At 50.1% G+C, this 18,233-nt stretch overlaps 1 protein-coding gene and 3 long non-coding RNA genes across 5 annotated transcripts; 1 reads left to right on the top strand and 3 right to left on the bottom strand.

The window, feature by feature from the left end:
* Positions 1 to 7,157: 7,157 nt before the first annotated feature.
* Positions 7,158 to 10,111, bottom strand: LOC136191688 (uncharacterized). The gene is made up of 9 exons (XM_065980065.1): positions 10,004 to 10,111; positions 9,440 to 9,751; positions 9,254 to 9,312; positions 8,993 to 9,193; positions 8,684 to 8,909; positions 8,468 to 8,625; positions 8,243 to 8,413; positions 8,062 to 8,177; positions 7,158 to 8,004 (listed from the first exon to the last, which is right to left on the bottom strand). Exons 1-9 carry the CDS (start codon positions 10,014 to 10,016, stop codon positions 7,314 to 7,316), a joined length of 1,947 nt encoding a protein of 648 aa, XP_065836137.1. The 5' UTR covers positions 10,017 to 10,111; the 3' UTR covers positions 7,158 to 7,313.
* A 205-nt stretch (positions 10,112 to 10,316) lies between these two features.
* On the bottom strand, positions 10,317 to 12,280 carry LOC136191693 (uncharacterized). Of its 2 annotated transcripts, XR_010670921.1 has the most exons (4): positions 12,122 to 12,280; positions 11,719 to 12,069; positions 11,344 to 11,663; positions 10,317 to 11,295 (listed from the first exon to the last, which is right to left on the bottom strand). It is a non-coding gene; the product is annotated as an uncharacterized lncRNA (long non-coding RNA). The 2 variants fall into 2 exon arrangements; XR_010670920.1 differs by having other exon boundaries at positions 11,719 to 12,280.
* A 101-nt stretch (positions 12,281 to 12,381) lies between these two features.
* On the bottom strand, positions 12,382 to 13,810 carry LOC136191695 (uncharacterized). The gene is made up of 3 exons (XR_010670923.1): positions 13,414 to 13,810; positions 13,279 to 13,352; positions 12,382 to 13,225 (listed from the first exon to the last, which is right to left on the bottom strand). It is a non-coding gene; the product is annotated as an uncharacterized lncRNA (long non-coding RNA).
* Positions 13,811 to 17,168: 3,358 nt separating this feature from the next.
* Positions 17,169 to 18,233, top strand: LOC136191691 (uncharacterized). The gene is made up of 3 exons (XR_010670919.1): positions 17,169 to 17,380; positions 17,560 to 17,855; positions 17,925 to 18,233. It is a non-coding gene; the product is annotated as an uncharacterized lncRNA (long non-coding RNA).

Below are 18,233 nucleotides of genomic sequence, written 5' to 3'. Positions count from 1 at the left end.
CTATTTTAAGCGCCATTTTTTTTAGATTGCAGACGTCGATAAGTGTGACATAGGATACGGCAGATACGGAAGAAGTGGTCTCCAACATGCACGTGCCTGGTAAACGGATCCGTGTTGTTGTCGTCAAATGGGAACTAAAGCCGAAGCTTTTCTGGACTCGTTTTGAGAGGAAACGACCGCGAGCTGCATGAATGCGCGTTCGCGGGGTATGAAATTTCACACAAAACCACGGTCACATTCGAACTCACGTGTCTACGCTCGTCAACGAACGCAAATACGTGACGCTGCATCGTCTATGCATGGTGCACAGATCGACATCAAGGCGTTGTTATTCCGGCGGATGAATATCTCTAAGGAAGCGAGGAAGAACTGTCGCGTATATTTTTGGGGCTCCTAGCTTCGATCGATCGTTCGCTTAGTTATAGAGAAGGCAGGCTATTCGCGCGTCCACAGCCAACGGAGAGAAAGCAGGAGCACGATCCTATGGGAAAGATATACACTGGTGGAGTTCAGGAGCTATAAAAGAAAGGTGTAATGGGTGCCGTATACCGGTGGAGGTTAAACGACACCTCTTCATCACTCTCGTCTTCCATTTCTTTATTTATTACACTCTCGCACTCACAGTCTCACACACACTACAATCAAAACTCCTCTTATATAGTCTCAGGTGGACAGACCGGTAGGCGTCTGTCCACCTACTTCTACGCCTACACTAGCTCTTACAACCACTTAGCTCTTTTGTGCGCCTACGTGCCTATCTTTAGCTACTATTGTATGATGGCATGCGCAACGGCGCATGCCCATACTCAGTTGTGCTTTACGCGAGGAGCCGAACGGGTCTCCTCGTTACATTCCCGCCGCCTCAAGAAGAGCTCGTCCTCGAGCGCAACGGTGCTCGGAGCTTTTCTCGGGGGCGCAAACCATACCTTGGGGGTGTCGGTGACACATTCCGTTCCTGGGACGTGACGACGAGCGAAACGGGCACTTCGTCACGGAGCATCCGCTCTACCCACTGCGGCGGGCGTCCTGGTCCACGTCGGCGCCCTCCGTACCAATAGAAGCCAGCAGGGAAGTCCGGTGGGCACGGCGTTACGCGCAACTGGTGTACCTGAATCGTGCCTTCATCCGGGAAGTAGACTTTCTTCGCGACGATATCGGGCTCGTTCGCTTCCACTACCCGAAACGGACCGTGCCAAGGCCGTGACAACTTCCTTTCCTTGCCGCTCTCTTCGTGTGGGAACCGGATCAGCACCCAGTCGCCCACTCGATATGTTGGTTCCGAAGCGCGTTTATCATATTGGCGCTTATACTTTGCCTGTGCTTTCTGAATTGTCTCCGCAGCAGTATTCCTCGCCGTAGTCAGCGACAGTAATAGCTGCTGACGATAATCCTCGATGTCGCCCCAGACGTAGTCTGAAGGAGGCAGGAACGCAGCTTCCGTCGGCGTCCTGCAATCCCAGCCGAACAGGAGGAATGAAGGCTTCTCTCCCGTGGATTCGTGAGGGGTATTCCGGTACGCCCACAGGACACTCGACAGGTACTCGTCCCACTGATCACCGTACGTCGCTGCGTGCTTTCGAAGCATTGCTTTCAGCGTCCTGTTGAAGCGCTCGACCATTCCGTCGCATTGGGGATGGTACGACGTTGTATTAATCTTCTTGATCCCCAATTTCTCACACACGTCGCGCATTAGGTGCGACAGCAAATTCGTGCCTCTGTCAGACAGCAGCGATTCCGGAACGCCGAAGAACGGGACAACTTCTTCGGTCAGCAACCGTACCAACTGGAGGGTCGTCTGGTCGGGCACCGGGTAAACCAGAGGCCATTTCGTTAGAAAATCCTGGAAAACGACGACGTGCTGATTGGCTCTTCTCGTTTTGGGAAGAGTCATGATATCCACGCCGACGATCTGGAAGGGTCTTCGCACCGGAATGGGATGCAACGGCGGTCTTCGTTGGCGTCCGAATCCATGCACCACCGCACACTGGGGGCACTTTTTGGCGTATTCGATCGTGTCGCTGTACATCCTCGGCCACCACCACCGTGGAGACATAGCAGCGAATACCCGAGCGCCTGAAAAGTGTCCTCCCATTCTTCCTCCATGGTATTGCTCCATCATTTGTTCTCGGAGTTGTCGTGGAACCGCAACTCTCCTTTCACCTTTTCCTTTAGGAGGGATATGATATAGTATCCCATCGACTATGTCGTACAGTTGCGCCTGAGCGACGACTAATTTAGCATCTTCTTCCCTGTCCGGCAGATTACCATCTGCCAGATAATCGAATATCAGCTTGAATTCTGGATCTCTCTTCTGACTATCCGAAAATTCCTCGTCGACACTCGGCAACGGCAACGATCCGAGGTCCAACAATTCCGTGATAGGGTATTCTACTGTAGTCCTAAGGACCACCGTATCTCCTTCTGCCTCATCTTCTTTCGGAGCCGGAAAATGAGGTGCGCGTGACAGGGCGTCTGCGCTCACATTACTCTTTCCCGATCGATAGATGATGTTGACTTCTGCGACGCCACTGCCGTAGACTTGAGTCCACCATCGTGCGTGCTTTCCACTCGGACTGGGTGCTCCGAGTACCGCCTTGACCGCTGAGTGGTCAGTCAGAACAGTCACTTTATGGCCGTAAAGATACGCACGGAAGTGACTCATTGCCCATACGACCGCTAGCGTCTCGAGTTCCGTAATTCCGTAGTTCTTCTCTGCTGCAGTAAGCGACCGACTGCCGAAGGCAATAGGGCACCTTCCCTCCGCGGCCTCTTGACAAAGCACCGCGCCAATGCCGTAGCCACACGCATCCGTTTCAAGCGTGAAATCCTTCGTGAAGTCCGGATAGGCCAGAACCGGAGCGTTGATCAGTCGTTGCTTAAGCTCGATAAAACTCGCTTCGCATTCCTTCGTCCATGCAAAGGGTACATCCTTACGAGTCAACGCGTGCAGCGGTGAAGCAATTTTGGCAAAATTTGGGATAAAACGTCGGTAGTACGACGCCATACCCAAGAAGCGCCGCAACGTAGTGAGGTCGGTGGGGACGGGATAATCTCTCACCGCCGTCACCAGTCCAGCGTTGGGCTTCAACCCATTAGGGGTAATCAAATGGCCCAAGTAGACCACTTCTTGTCGGAGAAACTGGCACTTCGACGGCTTCAGCTTCAATCCGGCCGCGAGCAAGCGCTTGAACACCTCCATCAAGTGCTTGAGATGGTCCTCCAGAGTACGGGAAAAGATCAATATATCGTCCAGATAGACGGAAACATAATCTGGTCCGTTCTCCGGATTGAGACCCGCTAAAACTCGCTGCATCAATCGCTGGAAAACTGACGGGGCGTTGCGTAACCCAAAAGGCATGACTTGAAATTCGTAAAGCCCTTGGTGTGTTACGAACGCGGTTTTTTCCTTCGCGAATTGCGCCATTTTGACTTGCCAATAACCCGAAGCCAGGTCAAGGGTTGTAAAATACTTCGCGTCTCCGAGCAGGTCGAGTAGGTCGTCGATCCGTGGGAGGGGGAATGTATCCGATTTTGTCACGTCGTTCAACTTCCGGTAGTCGACGCAGAATCGCAATCCACCGTCCTTCTTCCGGACGAGGACAATCGGACTCGCCCAAGGGCTTGCTGAAGGAGATATAACGCCGTGTTTCTGCATTTCCTTCAATTGCTGCACCACTTGCTGGCGAATAGCAAACGGGACGCGACGAGGGGGCTGTCGTTGGGGAGAAGCGGTTCCCGTATCAATCGTCATTTCGATCAAGTCCGTTTCCCCTCGTTCTCCCTCGTCTAGACTGAAGATATCGTGGTATGCCTCGATAACTTTTAGTACAGGTTGCATTTCTTCCCCTGCGCTTCCCCCTGGATCGAAGGTTTTGCGCAGCTTCGCTCGTCGCCCCGCGATCGCTTCTTGCGTCGTAACGTTGTCATCCGCGTCGAGGTCATCAACCACGGCTGGTTCGTGCGCCTTGACTGGTTGACTGCGTATTTCCTGCACGGCAACCGCGTCTTCTCCGTTCCCGTCCCCCGAAGGGGGCCCCAGACCGTCACCATCGCTCTTGGTCGGCGGAGCTGTACGTGGATTTTCTCCCTCGACCACGATTCCTTCCTCAGCGACGCCAACTTCGGTTCCAGCAGAGATCACGACGGTTTCGCTACCGGAATTCAGCAACAGGATCGGTACGCGCTTCTCGTTGTCCGGGGTGACCAGCGCATCCGCCATCGTCCAATTCAACGCGTCGCGCTTTTTCTCATCTGGGCCGACCATCACGGGGCCGTCAAAAATACCGTCCATGTCCAGCTGTCCAACGGAAACCATTTCTTTCCCCGGAGCCAAACGCACTGCAGTGAGTAGCCGGACGACGGCTTGGTCCGTCTTCTTCGCCTTGGTCTCTCCCTGCTTCTCCTGGTCAGGATTCTCTTCAGCAGACCGCACGTTGGGAGCAGCTTCCGGAGCGACAGTTTCCGTTTCCTGACGTTGATCCTGTCCTCCCGCCTGTTTCTTCGCTGGTTTCCGCTCTTTACGCTTCTGCCACGTCCGTACGTCGGAGTGATAACGGACAATTCCCAGCTGACTGCACACACCTTCGGACAGCAGCAACTGGTCATGGGCGTCCACCTTAATGTACACCGGCGTGATCAGCGATTTTCCGTCGAATTCAATCTCCAAGTCCATTAGACCGTCCAATCTGAATTCCTGCTGTGCGTACGTTCGCGGCACCTTATCAGGCGCCCGACAATCCCGTCGGCGCAATTTTGCGGCGGCAGCCACGCGCTTAAACAGCTCTCCTCCAATGATGGTCAGGTCGGAACCGGTGTCGATAATTCCGTACGCAGGGACTCCTTGGATTTGTACCCGGGCGCACTGACTCGAGCTCCCTTTGTCAGCAACCCGAATAGTTCGGACTTCCGCGTCGGTTGGAAAGAGGGCATCCAGACGAGCCGTAGCCGACTCGGCCGTCACTTGTCGAGTTCCAGCTTTCTTTTTCGTCGAAGCCTGCGAAGCACTCCGGCCACTGCTTTCGCTCTCGCGACCACGGTTCGGACAATCTCTGCTGATATGTCCCTCGTCACCGCAGCCATAGCACTTGATAGGCTTTCGCGGCGCTTGTGGGCGGAACAAACCCTCCGACGACTGCTCCGACTGGACGGTAGCGTCGACTTCTCGTCGGTACTGCCTCCTCTTCCTTATCTCGACGAGTCGCTTTTCTTCGAATTTCGCGGCTTGACAAAGCTCCGAATACCGCTGGCACCCCGAGACTTGTGGAGCGCGAATTATTTCTTCTCGCAGGCCTTCACGCATCTGCATAAAAAGTAACGCCTCCCTAGTCTCAGGCTGCACTTCTTTTCTGTGAGCGATCCTGTATGCCCGTTCGACGTGACGAATGTAATCGCTCACTGTCTCCGTCTTCGCTTGCATGAGGTGCCGGAATTCCTGCACAGCTACGAAGGGATTGACCGGGTCGATCCGTTCTCGAAGCTTTGCCGTTCCCACTCCTATGTCGCTTCGCTCTTCTCTAGACATTAGCGTCCATTCCTGTAGCGCCTTCCCCTTGAGGTGCCCTTCGAGCTGCATTAGGTGCTCTTCTTCGTTCCACCCGTTCCACTTCGCGGCACGCTCAACTGTCGGCAGCCAGTCGTCCAGCAGGATTTCGGGATCCTCGGCCGAGAAGTATTCAATCGGCGGGGCTTTCCCTCTCTTCCTTGGCACCTCCTGCCCACGCAGGGCGGGTGACGCACACGCCGAACTCGTGCTGTCCACGGTCAACGGTTCTTCTTTTACCGTGACGCTCACGCTCTTCCTCCGCGGAGCGATCACTTTCTCCTTTCGGCGGGGCGACGCCGACGTTGGCGCAGGCGTTCGCACCATCAATGCTCCACCTTCTCCTCCCGTAGGCGGGCTCTCACATTTTTGCAGACGCTTCCTTAAGGCGTCCACCTCCGCTTCGTTGCGAAGGTTTTCTTCACACCTCCGCAACTGCAACTCATCACACCGGGCTTTCAACCGGGCGTTTTCTTTCTTCAGCCGGCCGAGTTCCTTCGCGCTCTTCGCTTCGGCGTCCTTCATGGCGTCGCGAAGGCGCGTCCCGAGCCGCTTTATCTCCTTCCTCAGCGCGCGCACCTCTTCCCGAAGCGCGTCAACTTCTCCGGGGGTTTTCGGCAATACACGCGCCGTCAACGACGGACTCGCGCCGTCTTCCTCTCTCCTTCCCGCGACGTGATACAGGAAAGGGCCTTGACCATCCTGCAGGTACATATTCCCGCTCGGGTCGAGTCCTACTTCAACGGCTTGCGGATTTCGACCCAGCGCTTCCAAGCGCTCGCAGAGCCAATCCGACGTAACCGCCGTCTCTGGAGGAAGGCTCGGGGCCTCCAGAGACTCCTGTAGCATTGCCGCTGCCACTCGCCGATACTGTTCACGCAGACGCGACGAACGAATAGCGACCCACTCCGTCTTCGCGTGGGGCTTGGGTACTATTCCCTCTTCGTCGTCGTCCGACTCGGACAACAGGCTCAGCTCGCTTCTTTCAGCGGAATCGCGCCGATCGCGCTGATTCCTCTCTCCTTCATCTTCATTCAGATCGAGTCCGGAGAGGCTCGACGGACTCGATCTCGGCGGGACCTCCATTGTAATGGGTGCCGTATACCGGTGGAGGTTAAACGACACCTCTTCATCACTCTCGTCTTCCATTTCTTTATTTATTACACTCTCGCACTCACAGTCTCACACACACTACAATCAAAACTCCTCTTATATAGTCTCAGGTGGACAGACCGGTAGGCGTCTGTCCACCTACTTCTACGCCTACACTAGCTCTTACAACCACTTAGCTCTTTTGTGCGCCTACGTGCCTATCTTTAGCTACTATTGTATGATGGCATGCGCAACGGCGCATGCCCATACTCAGTTGTGCTTTACGCGAGGAGCCGAACGGGTCTCCTCGTTACAAAGGCGATCGTCATCAGCTCGCTTTTCCGCGTCCGAATAGCTGCAACTCATACATCCCTACAACCACACGTCAAGTTTCGGTCTAGTTTAACCTCTCCGTCGTCTGTTCGTCCTTTTTTGAGCAGTTTGATCGATTGCTTTATTTTAGAGCAGGCGCACAAGCAGCCATATGAAGAGGAAACCACGTGACTAACATACTATCTTGATACACTTCTGCACGTGTGTGTACCCAATCATTCTCCCAAGAAACGTTATCGTTCTCTACGCTAAAACAAGCTAACAAGCACAACTTCATTAAAACGCTACGACAACAATTGTGCAAACTATCGACGAAGTCAACGTCTACGACTCTGCCTGGACCTCTCAATTAGAGCACGCGAAGTTCCCACTTGCTAACGCAGCACTGGCACCACAGCAAACGATGTTCCCAATTCACAACTTGGGACTTCAAGCCAGCTACGAAATACCAGTCATGCAATTGTTGAACTTTCACCCCAGTCACGCCGTTCGGAGACGGATAGCATACAAGAGGATTTGCGTCTTCGTATTCTGCTACCCCATCTACGCCGCTGAAGTCGAAATCGATGAGGGAGACACGCGGCGGAACTGCTTCGACATCGACGATAATATTCTCACTTCTTAGGTCACCGTGAACGAAACCTTCCAAGTGCAACTCTCGAACATGTTTCTCCAACGTCGGCAGCAACTGACGACAAATAGTCTTCGCTTTCCAGTCAACATACAAATCCCTATCACAAAGCGGTACGCTGTTCCCCACCTCCTTGTCTGCTTTCTTCTGAGCTGCTTTCAGAAAATGATCACCTTCTGCGTATGCCATGACGAGAGAAAAGCCACACGGGGAAATGATCCGTCTCCCGAGTAGGCGAGGAGCAAATCCTTCGTCTGATGCATACCTGTGTACAACATCACCGTGCCTCTCTCCAAATAAATATTTGATGACGACTCTTTCTTCATCTTCTTCTCCTTTGGCAGTTTCAGTCCAGAGCAGCGAACGGCTGATGCCCAGATAAACACGACGGTTTATCTTTGTCACGTGACTATATGGATAAGGCGCTGTTGCTAATTACATAAGAAGCAGCTATTAATTAATTCACCGAACGATTCTTTGTCCTTTGTCACGTTGACGAAACACAAAGTCTTGTGGAGTAATCCCCATTTTCGTAGCGTATTCTCTCAACGCGACGAGAGTCTTCGTCGTTTTAACAAACAGCTGCATAAAGTAGAAACAACAGATAGGGTCACCGTCAACTACGGTTTATCACAGGAAAGCTAAACCTGGTAAAGAGAAGAAAGCATTTCTGGCCCAGAATACTTGACTTTGAGTACGGGGCGCCGACTTGACAAGAGACCATCTACTGCCGCAAATACCTCAACCCCGCTAGATAATCCGTCCGCGAGTGAAGCGGGATAGACAAGCACTGCTAGCGTAGGCCAACAATAGTTTATCTAATAAGAGATGATATCACAAATTGAGAAGTTTGGCAAGAGGAAGATGTTCACATGATCTTCATGTCCAAACGCCAGTCCCAACGACCGCTCAAAGTCCATTGGGGCAATGCGAACGTATTGTGCAAGTTCGCGCCGACCGCTTTTTCGCTCGGAGGCATCTGATTTCATGACAAGAAATCCGTACGCAACCTTTTCAACGGACGACCTGTCTACATTTTAATTTGTTAACTTGCCGAACCTGGGTGAGTTTCTAAAAAATCAACTTACGAGTAACAAAGGCGAGGTCTGGCTCGCAGGAAACGGGAAATGAGAGCGGTAAAGGAAATGGTGAAAGCGGAGAAATGTCGTCTCCCATGAGGAATTGACTAATTAGCTGAATCAGCCTCGCAAAGGCTGCAATCCTAGCGTCGCAAGTGCTTGAGATCTGCATCAACTCTTCCAGTGACCCCACCAAGCCAGGAATTTCGTGCACAGAGGGAAGCTCTTCGGAATTCTATAAAAGAGAGAAAAACGATGTACACTTAGACTTCTTTTTTTTAAGTTCTCAATAAATAATTCCTCGCGAGTCAATCCTACCTCTTCGAGATGACGAAAAGCATTGCAGAAAACCGGCAAATTTGGGCAGTGATTCCAAAAGTGAATTCGATCGCCGACTACTTCCTTCATAGTAATGCTGTATTCATCAGCCTCTCGTTTCTTCATGTATTTATCATAGTCTTCCGTACGATACGTTTGACAATTAGACCAATAAAGAACGTTTTCAGGACGGCAATACATCTGCACAAAAAAAAAGAATCATGCGACGAACGTCTAGGTCACAACGTGAGCGCATTGTACCAACAACCCGTCATAATAAATGTTTGCACGTTCATCACAAGGCCAGAAGCAGTCTTTTTCTGATAAAGAAAAAAATGAGAAAACCGCCTCCACCCGTGGACAAGGCACGTTCCACCGGAGATAAAATATAATATGTGTTACGCTACTTCATACATATGCATGTACGTATGCACGTATGTATTTTACCTGCTCCTACATAAAATAACGGCGATACCGCATGCACGAGACGGCGATCATCTTGAACAGTGCAAAAGAAGTAGCCACAACCGGCGGCAGCGACACAAGCTTCACTAACAACGACGCCGTGGTTCGTAATACGACTGCGAGGCAGAACCTCGGCTATATTTCGGGTCGATGTGTAAAACGAAAACCAGCAAGCGTCAAGGTGCACATTCGCGTCATCAGCCGTAACGACGTCGATTTGAACAACTGGGGCAGAAAAGCTAACAAGTGGAGTAATCGCGTTGATTTTGACGTCAAAACTTCGCCGTTCAAAGTCTAAAGCACAAAAAGTAAGAGGCCGCGGGAACGATCGCGAGCACAGAACTAGACATGCACGCGGTCACCCCAAAGGGGGCCCCACGGGTCACCATGCAGCGCTTCTACAACCAGAAATCGCGTCTCCGCTCTAGCTATTCTAAATGCAAGTGCAAGATCTTCCAAAAAAAAGTAGAAGGCGCTTATCAATCGAAAGGAACGCATCGGCGAAAGAGATAAGCCCTGAAGCAATCTTTACCAGTAAACGCTTACCGTCAACGTCCATGATGAAGATTTATCTGAAAATTCAGACAAAGACACGGCGTAGGCGCGTGCAGGAGCGACTTTCGCGGTGGAGAAATATGGATGAAGAAAAGGTGGAGCATGCGCAGACCTCTCAACTGTTTGGTGACGTCAGTAGAGAGAGGACCAGTCCACACCAAAGTCATGCGCATCGACTAAAAGAGCCCTGCTCCGTCAAAAACGTTCAGTGCGTACTTAAGTCGTCATAGCGAAATAAAGACCGTCACACGCGAGATCTAAGTGGATGCTTGACTGTCCGCGCACCTAATCACGCATTAGTCAATCCTCGAACACGTGTAGTGTCTTTTTACCGCATGTAGGAGTAATTCGCGCTAAAATCTAAACACATACGCGCAGAATTCTACAAGGTACGTGTTCAAATTTGGTCGCAAAGCAACAACCGATTCAAAGCTTCCACGTCTCACTGCGAAACTTCAAGCCTGCTACGAAGTACCAGTCATGCAGCTGCTGAACTTTGACCCCAGTCACACCATGCTGGGACAGATAGCATAGAAGAGGATTCATTCTGTCGTATTCCGCTATTCCTTCTCGACCGCTATAGTCAAAATCGACTATAAACACACGAGGCCAAGGTGCCTCCCAATCCAAGATGATATTCTCATTACGCAAATCTCCGTGAACGAATCCTTTCCTATGCAACTTTTGAACTATCTTCTCCAATGCCGGCAACAACTGACGACATATTTTCCTTGCTTGTATGGGAATTATCAACTCTCTGTCAGCTATATCATCAGCGGTCTCTTTATCTGCTATCTTCCCTGCCGCTTCCATAAAATGCTGACCTTCAGCAAATGCCATTACAATAGCAAACGCTTTTGGAGAAAGGATGTGCCTCCCGAGTACGCGTGGAGAAAAGCCATTATCTGCTGCATATTTGTGAACGTCATCGCCGTACTTATCGCTGAAAAAGTATTTTATGACGACTTTTTCTTCCTTTTCTTCTTTGGTCGAGCGACGGCTGATGCCCAAATACGCGCGACGGTTTATCTTCTTGGTGTGCCTACACACCACTAAACCTTCAACAAAATAGCAATCGCATACACGAACCAAATAAGATGAACATGCATGAATCCCGTTTACTCTCACATAGGCTATACATGTACCAACGAGGGAAAAGGCAGGCGTTCAAACAACCAAGTGAGCCATCCGGACAACTGTTTATACATTTCTTCGTGACGAAGTGAGAGCTTCGTGCTGCTGCGACGCTTAGCAAGAGACAAAAGATATCAAAACGGAGATCTCTAAAAAATACTTAGGTAAAATCTCTATTAGACATTGCATATACGTACTAATCGAGAGCGAGCCAAATCGACAAGAGAACGTTTCGTCGCTTCAAAACGTTTCAATGAGTGATCCAAGTATGAAATTCTTTTCGACGTAAGGAGGCACGTTGCACATGCAAAGCATTGCTCCTCGTCGAGAAAGTGAAGGAGAACGACGACGAGAGGAGCGAGAAGTGGACCCGAGCGAATTTCTGGATGAAGATGAGCGAGAACCGTCAGGATTTTGAGACACGTCGTGCGGCCTGATGACGTTAAAAATTTGAAATCCAAATCGACGCCCGGGCGGAAGCTTTGATGCAACTCAAATGATTCCGAGAGAGAATCGCCTAGGAATAAATATTGAATTAACTATTATTCGATTTTTTAAAAATAATTATTGACTTGCAAAACATTTCTCTGAGCGTTTCCTCATAGAAAACGGCATAGGTTGAGAGAAAATCGGCAGCTCCAGTGCATTCGAGCCACAAATCGACGCCAATCGTCGACGGAACGCCTTTACGCGTCCACGTCTTGACTTTTCTGGACGCCGATGCTTCCGGCCAAGACTTTAGCACCGTTAGAGCTTCTTCCAACCAAGGTCATGCTGGCGGACACGTCGTAGAGTTGCTGGCGACGACATGTTCGCTTCGAAAGCTGTGGCGTCCCGTATAAGAACCGCACCCCCGGATCTGTGTTCTTTCGAGTAACTAAAGGGCCTGCCCAGTTCATCGGTACCTCTTCGCATGACCATATCTATGGCATGACGTGGGAATACAAGAGCTACAATCCCGTATGTCCTTTCTACTTGGAATCTTCGCTCTCGTGTTTTCGACAAGCGCTTCGGTCCTCTTGCGTCGTGAATACATGTACAGCGTCAGCCTGAACGACGACATAGCATATCGGCTTCACTGGACAGTCGGGTCTGGCCTCCAGACTACTCACGCATGGTAGCCTGTAGCCAGACCTACTCCCTTGATCCCGTATAACGGGCTCGGGAGAAGCATAGATATAAAAATAGAGGGATTGGCAACTCCCCCTTTACGCGTGATCAATAGCTGGCCCTAGGGTAGTTACGTTTTTTCCCGGATGCGCTCGAATCTTGCTTACCGAAACACAAGCTAAGAGTCTCCCGGAGTTCTCCCTACGATTCGAAGTGATAATTCGAAAGGTCAGAAGCTCCATAGTACACTGCGGGAATTCGTACGGCTATGTATGGCGCCGATATGGACAAATTGCACCTCGCCCAACTGCGGACAGGTTGGGGAAGTAACGCTCGTTCGCGCTATGCTCGTACGCTCATAATTAGGCTTGCCAGTTGTCCTGGCGTGGAATAGGCGTTCTGTAGAGGCCGCTAAACCTTTCCTTTAGACACAGCGGCCGTTTTTCGTCATTTGTAGTGACTCAACTGCGGATAGGTTGGCTCATTGCCCGTGCGTTTGGCTTCTCTTCACTGTCGATTATCATAAAGAAGAGTCATTTCTGCGTGGAACTGGCATAAGCAGTTGTTCTCTCTGCCTGTCTTTACTCTCAGGCTGACCCTTTCTAGTGACCTCTAACTGGCACGTGACTTATGGCGCTAAACTTCTTTTGCTTAAATGTTTTTTGGCGTAATTACTTTTTATTTTGTCCCTAGAATGCCTTTGAGGAAGAAAAATCGCTTCACTCGGAAAAAATACAGCAGACATCGCCCTCGTTCGTCAGCTCAGGCTGCAACTATCGAATCGTCTGGAAATCAGTCGACTGAAAGTGGTACCTTTTCGAAGAGACGTGCGTTCTTCGTATCTGAATTATTTGCGCGCATTTAGACACAACGCTCGATTTTGAAGAGGAAATGGTACGGTGGAGCGTGCAACAGGCGGAAGGAAAACTGCTGTGTTCGAGAGTCGTCGCTCTGTCTGGCGAGACGGATCTGCGTTCCGCAATGACTCATTCGGTTGTCTTGGACACTTCAGCGGGGCTTACAAGTTTGCGTATCCACGACAGGCCGGTCGACGTCGCTGCCGCTTTTTTGACCTCTGATCTTGACCCGGCGTTAGCTAATGGTGGAAACTATATCCAATATCTGAAAGTGCTCGGCCCCACTCTCCAAATGCTCACTTAAACAAATCTCAAATAGCCTCCTATTGACACACTGCGGAAGCAGAGGATCGTCGTCGCACATCTCAATCTCAGCGTAGAACGACTTCCAGAGTTGAGGAAGCACGTCGATTCGAAGTGCCATGAAAGCTTCAAGGCACTTTTCGCGATCGGAAGGTCTCCAAGGACGGGAAGAGAGAACAGGAAAGCAGTCCTGGACGTTTTTGGTGAGCTCTTCGCCAAATTTTAGAAGACGATGACGAAATTCGTCTTGGAGAAGCGTTCCGGCGTCTTTCTTCAGCTTTTCGTATCGATGGGATACGGCAGAAGTGACGTTGGACTGCAGCGTAGCTTCAAGAGCGCGTACAAGAGCGGACATGATGGTGAATGGGAACGTAACTACCCTAGGACCACGTAAATCACGTGATAAGGAGGGAGTTGCCAATCCCTCTATTTTTATATCTATGGGAGAAGGTCTGGTACGGCTCCGCCTCTTTTAGGCCCGCCCTAGGAACAAAGCGCCCGTACATGTATACGTCGAGTCGGTTCTTTATCGACGAAACGTCGGTTTCCTCGCTCTACGCAACTTGTGTTCAATGGTAAGTGTTCCTGGCAATATCCCGAAAAGATTGAAAGACGATCGTAGCTCGCAAGAGCAAAAGAACCTTTCAAAGGGTATTGCTAAGCAAAAGAACCTTTCGAAGGGTATTGCTAAGAGCCCTTCCAGTTACTATTGAACACAAGTTGCGTAGAGCGAGGAAACCGACGTTTCGTCGATGGAGAACCCGACTCGACGTATACATGTACGGGCGCTTTGTTCCTAGGGCGGGCCTAAAAGAGGCGGAGCCGTACCTTCTCCCGAGCCCGTTATACGGGATCAAGGGAGAAGGTCTGGCTACAGGCTACACGCATGGTGTGTAACCACCTCTTTCCAACTCATAACAAACAGCGTATCTTTTTCATCGAAGATGCCTACGTCTATTTTATATTTTTCTTTTAGTTAGCTGTGACTTCATCTCATGCGGCGTATTGGCGAGTCATTTTGATTGCCTGTGCCACAGGAAGGAGGCTATCTGATTATTTATTGATTTTGCTTTTCTTGAACGTTTCAAATTTGATTCCGTCATTGATCACATGGCAGTTTATCGATGCGACAGAACCGCAGAGTGTCTCGACTAAAAGGGCCTATGTCGCACACAGAATGACAACGTTCAACGCTGTTGTTGTGGCCTATATTCCTTTGAGGGCGTGGTCATTTGGCTATAGTTGCTCGCAGCACTGCATCTCATTTTATAATTGAGATGCCTATGGCTTCGCAGTGTCGCCTCTTGATATCCGTCGCTTTAGTACTAAGTCGAGAACTGCGTGGCTGAAGGGTTTCAGTCTCGTTCCCAGACCCTCCCCCTAGGTTAATATCACTACGGGGAGAAGGTCTGGGGACATGCCTTTGATCTTGTTGTGCACCGCTCCCCCCGATTTTGGAGAGTATCAGTATCAGTATCAGTATCAGATTCATTTACCCACGGGTGCCTACAACACATAGGTCGATCTTCAAGGTACCGTCGCTTGTATAAAATTTTGCCCAGACTCTCTCCCCGAGGGCCTTATCGCGCTCGGCCAGGAGAGAGTCTGGGTTTCCGAGGCTACGTTCCCAGACGAGTAAGAAACGTTGGTTCGTGGAGAAAACGTACTGTCACCGCAGGGCCGGTGTGTATCAAGGACGTGGGAGGTGAGAGAGTAGACGCTTCTATTTAGGGTCACAGAAGCCACTGCTTAATTAAAAGATACCAGCAGGATTTGATTTACTCAAACATATGACAGACGTTTTCTCACCCCGCAACCATTGGAGATAGGAGAATATACTAAAGTCTTTGCCCTTGTGTTAACATTGCGAGTGCTAAAAACCTAAAAGCTACGGCGCTGTAGTGGTGAGCCTAACAGATGGTTCGCTATTCTATTAGGATAATTGCCTGAGCCAGCTGCAGGTGGTACCATGCATTGATAGCCAACGCAACTTTGCATACTGAATGAATGAATGAATGAATGAATGAATGAATGAAAAATGAATTCATAAACAAATGAATGAATGAATAAATGAATCCTATTACGGTCTTGCTGTGCTTGTTGGACTGGGGCAATTCTTTCTGCTCCAGAAGGAGAGATGGATAACCAAACATTTTCCACACCGACAAAAAATGAGAGACAATGCATGATCTTTGTCTTATCAGCATGCATGAACTGCCAGTTGCACTGAAGGAACAGATGCACGATCAAAGACATCACCGCTGCACGTTTGATAGTTTTCGGGAAAGCAAGCACAGCTGCTGCAGCCATCGAAACTAATTAGCTGCCGGCTCCTTAAAGAAATTACGCTTGGCATGCTTTGCAAAATCTATAATGCGTCGTGCGTCAGCTGTCAGAGCAAACAATCAAGCCACCCATGATGCTCCCAAGCAATCAGTCCTTTGCACAAGGAATTAGCCTCAGAGTAGGACGCTCTACAGAAATATAGGCCTATCGTCGCAATTGCCTTCGATATCGCAATCCTCTTGTAGCAAATCGTGCAGCGAGTTGTGAAGAACAATGGAAAGTCTCATTCTGTACACCTGTGTTGCTTCTCCAGGTGACTCTCTGTATAATTGCACACGTCATGCAGCTGCCTATGCAATTATTAGAAGAAGCCGATGTTGCCCCGAAAGCAGTACGTCAGTCCTTCGCGTCGGAGCCTCGGAGCCGGTCATATAAGAATGGCCTTCAGCAGCTAGCACAAGCGGATTTACTTCGAAATCGCGCGCTCGTGTATTCGAGGTGCAGCAAGGTATAAACTTGAAATGACAGAGAAGAGTTCGGAATATTCCCTGACGAATACGTTTATCAACCGAGTCAGATCTCTTCCCGCGAAATAGAACGCATGTGCCTACGGAGCAATTCTTATGTAGCTAGTGGGGAAATCACTGAAGCCAACTGAAGTTCAAGCGCACCGCCGCTTGTATAGAACCTGTCCCAGACTCTCTCCCCGACCGCCTAAGCGCGCTCGGCCAGGAGAGTCTGAATTCCCTATGTTTCCAGACGACTAAGAAACGTTGGTGCGTGGAGAAACCGCAGGGCCGGTCTGTATCATTTTGCTAGGACGTGGGAGGTGAGTCAGTAGAGGCTTCTATTTGGTGTCACAGAAGCCACTGCTTAAGGTACCGCCGCTTGTATAAAATTTTTTCCAGACTCTCTCCCAGGGCATTATCGCGCTCGGCCAGGAGAGAGTCTGGGTTTCCGAGGTTACGTTCTCAGACGAGTAAGAAACGTTCGTTCGTTGAGAAAACGTACTGTCACCGCAGGGCCGGTGTGTATCAAGGACGTGTAAGGTGAGACTGTAGAGACTTCTGTTTAGGTTCACAGAAGCCACTCATTTGAAAATAAGCAAAATTTAAATTTGACATACTCCAACGTAGGACACACGCTTTCTAACCGCCTACAGATAAGAAAGAAGACGTAAACATGCGTTGACGCAAAAGCCTCCCTTCCTAAGTGATACCCGACACTTCGTGTGGGGTTCTCTCGTTGATCGCATCTGTACCGACACAACCCGGTTCACCCCACAAATTTACCACTCCACAATAAGTACACAGAGATAAAGCCGTAACGCAAAGCAGAAAAGAAGATGCACTGCTAACTTTGCACGTGACCAGCACGAGACTCAGTCAGCGTTCCCAGGAACCCAGAGAGAGTCTGGGCACAGTTCTATACGAGCGTCGGTACAGTTGCTATATAATAGGCCAATGGAAGGCCGAGCACTGAGATTCGTATGCCCAATGACCGGCGACTTCCAGTAATGCAATTAATGGATGTTGCACGCATAGAGGCGTGTCCCAGGGCGTGTGCGACCCTTGGCGTCCGACTCTCGATATATCGCTTTCGCTCGCCGACGCTACGAGTCGTCTACTTAGGGAACAAGTACGCATCTGCGGAGAACGAAGGAAAAGACGTACCCAAGGTGACGTGACGTCATTATGCAGCAATCGCATTAGCCAACTGAAGTTCAAGCGCACCGCCGCTTGTATAGAATTGGTCCCAGACCCTCTCCTTGACCGCCTAAGCGCGCTCGGTCAGGAGAGAGTCTGGATTCCCAAGGCTACGATTCTAGGCCACTAAGAAACGTTGTTGAAACCGCAGGGCCGATGCGTATCATGTTGCTGCAAGGTGTGAGATGAGTCAGTAGAGGCTTCTATCTAGGATCACAGAAGCCACTGCTTAATTTAAAGATAAGCAGAATTTGATCTGCCTAAACATTTGACACACGTTTTCTCACCCCGCCTACAGATAAGAAAGAAGACGTAAACATGCGTTGACGTACAAGCCTCCCTCCTGAGTCACAACCGACACTTCGTGTGTGGTTCTCTCGTTTATCGTATATACAGCATGCAAAGCCAAGGTCCTCTCAGTTGAGTAGTAACCTCACCATGAATAAGGTCGTCTGCTTCTTTGTTCTGTCCTCTCTTTTTGGAGCTTTTCAATTTGCCTCCGTTCAATTCCAGCAGATCGAGATTCAATGATGACTCTGGCAAATCGTGCACTCCCGTCAAAATGAACGGCACTGACGTTGAGTGGAGACCGGACTACTGCTGCGAGGGAATGACATGCAAAGACGCTGGTGAAGGTCACAAGTGCTATAGGGAAGACTGTGGGCCAAAGGGAACGCGGTGCTTTTGTCCGCCGTTAAGGGAATTTCCCCCGTGCACATTATGCTGCACCAAGATTAATGTATGCTTAAATGGGTTGTTGGTGAATACGTGCGCCTGATTGATCAAACTGCAGTTTGATTCAAGAACCTACGTGTCGTTTGTCTT

The sequence above is a fragment of the Oscarella lobularis genome, chromosome 10 (genome assembly GCF_947507565.1).
Source record: "Oscarella lobularis chromosome 10, ooOscLobu1.1, whole genome shotgun sequence".
NCBI lineage: Eukaryota > Metazoa > Porifera > Homoscleromorpha > Homosclerophorida > Oscarellidae > Oscarella > Oscarella lobularis.
Note: the sequence above shows the minus strand (reverse complement) of the source record. Positions and strands in the feature narration are given on the sequence as shown.

Bases quoted from the DNA above. Each gene is read 5' to 3' on its own strand.
- LOC136191688 (XM_065980065.1), bottom strand. The intron at 8,626-8,683 runs GTAAGTTGATTT...ATTAAAATGTAG, and splicing joins AGACCTCGCCTTTGTTACTC to ACAGGTCGTCCGTTGAAAAG. The intron at 8,178-8,242 runs GTTTAGCTTTCC...TACTTTATGCAG, and splicing joins TGCTTTCTTCTCTTTACCAG to CTGTTTGTTAAAACGACGAA.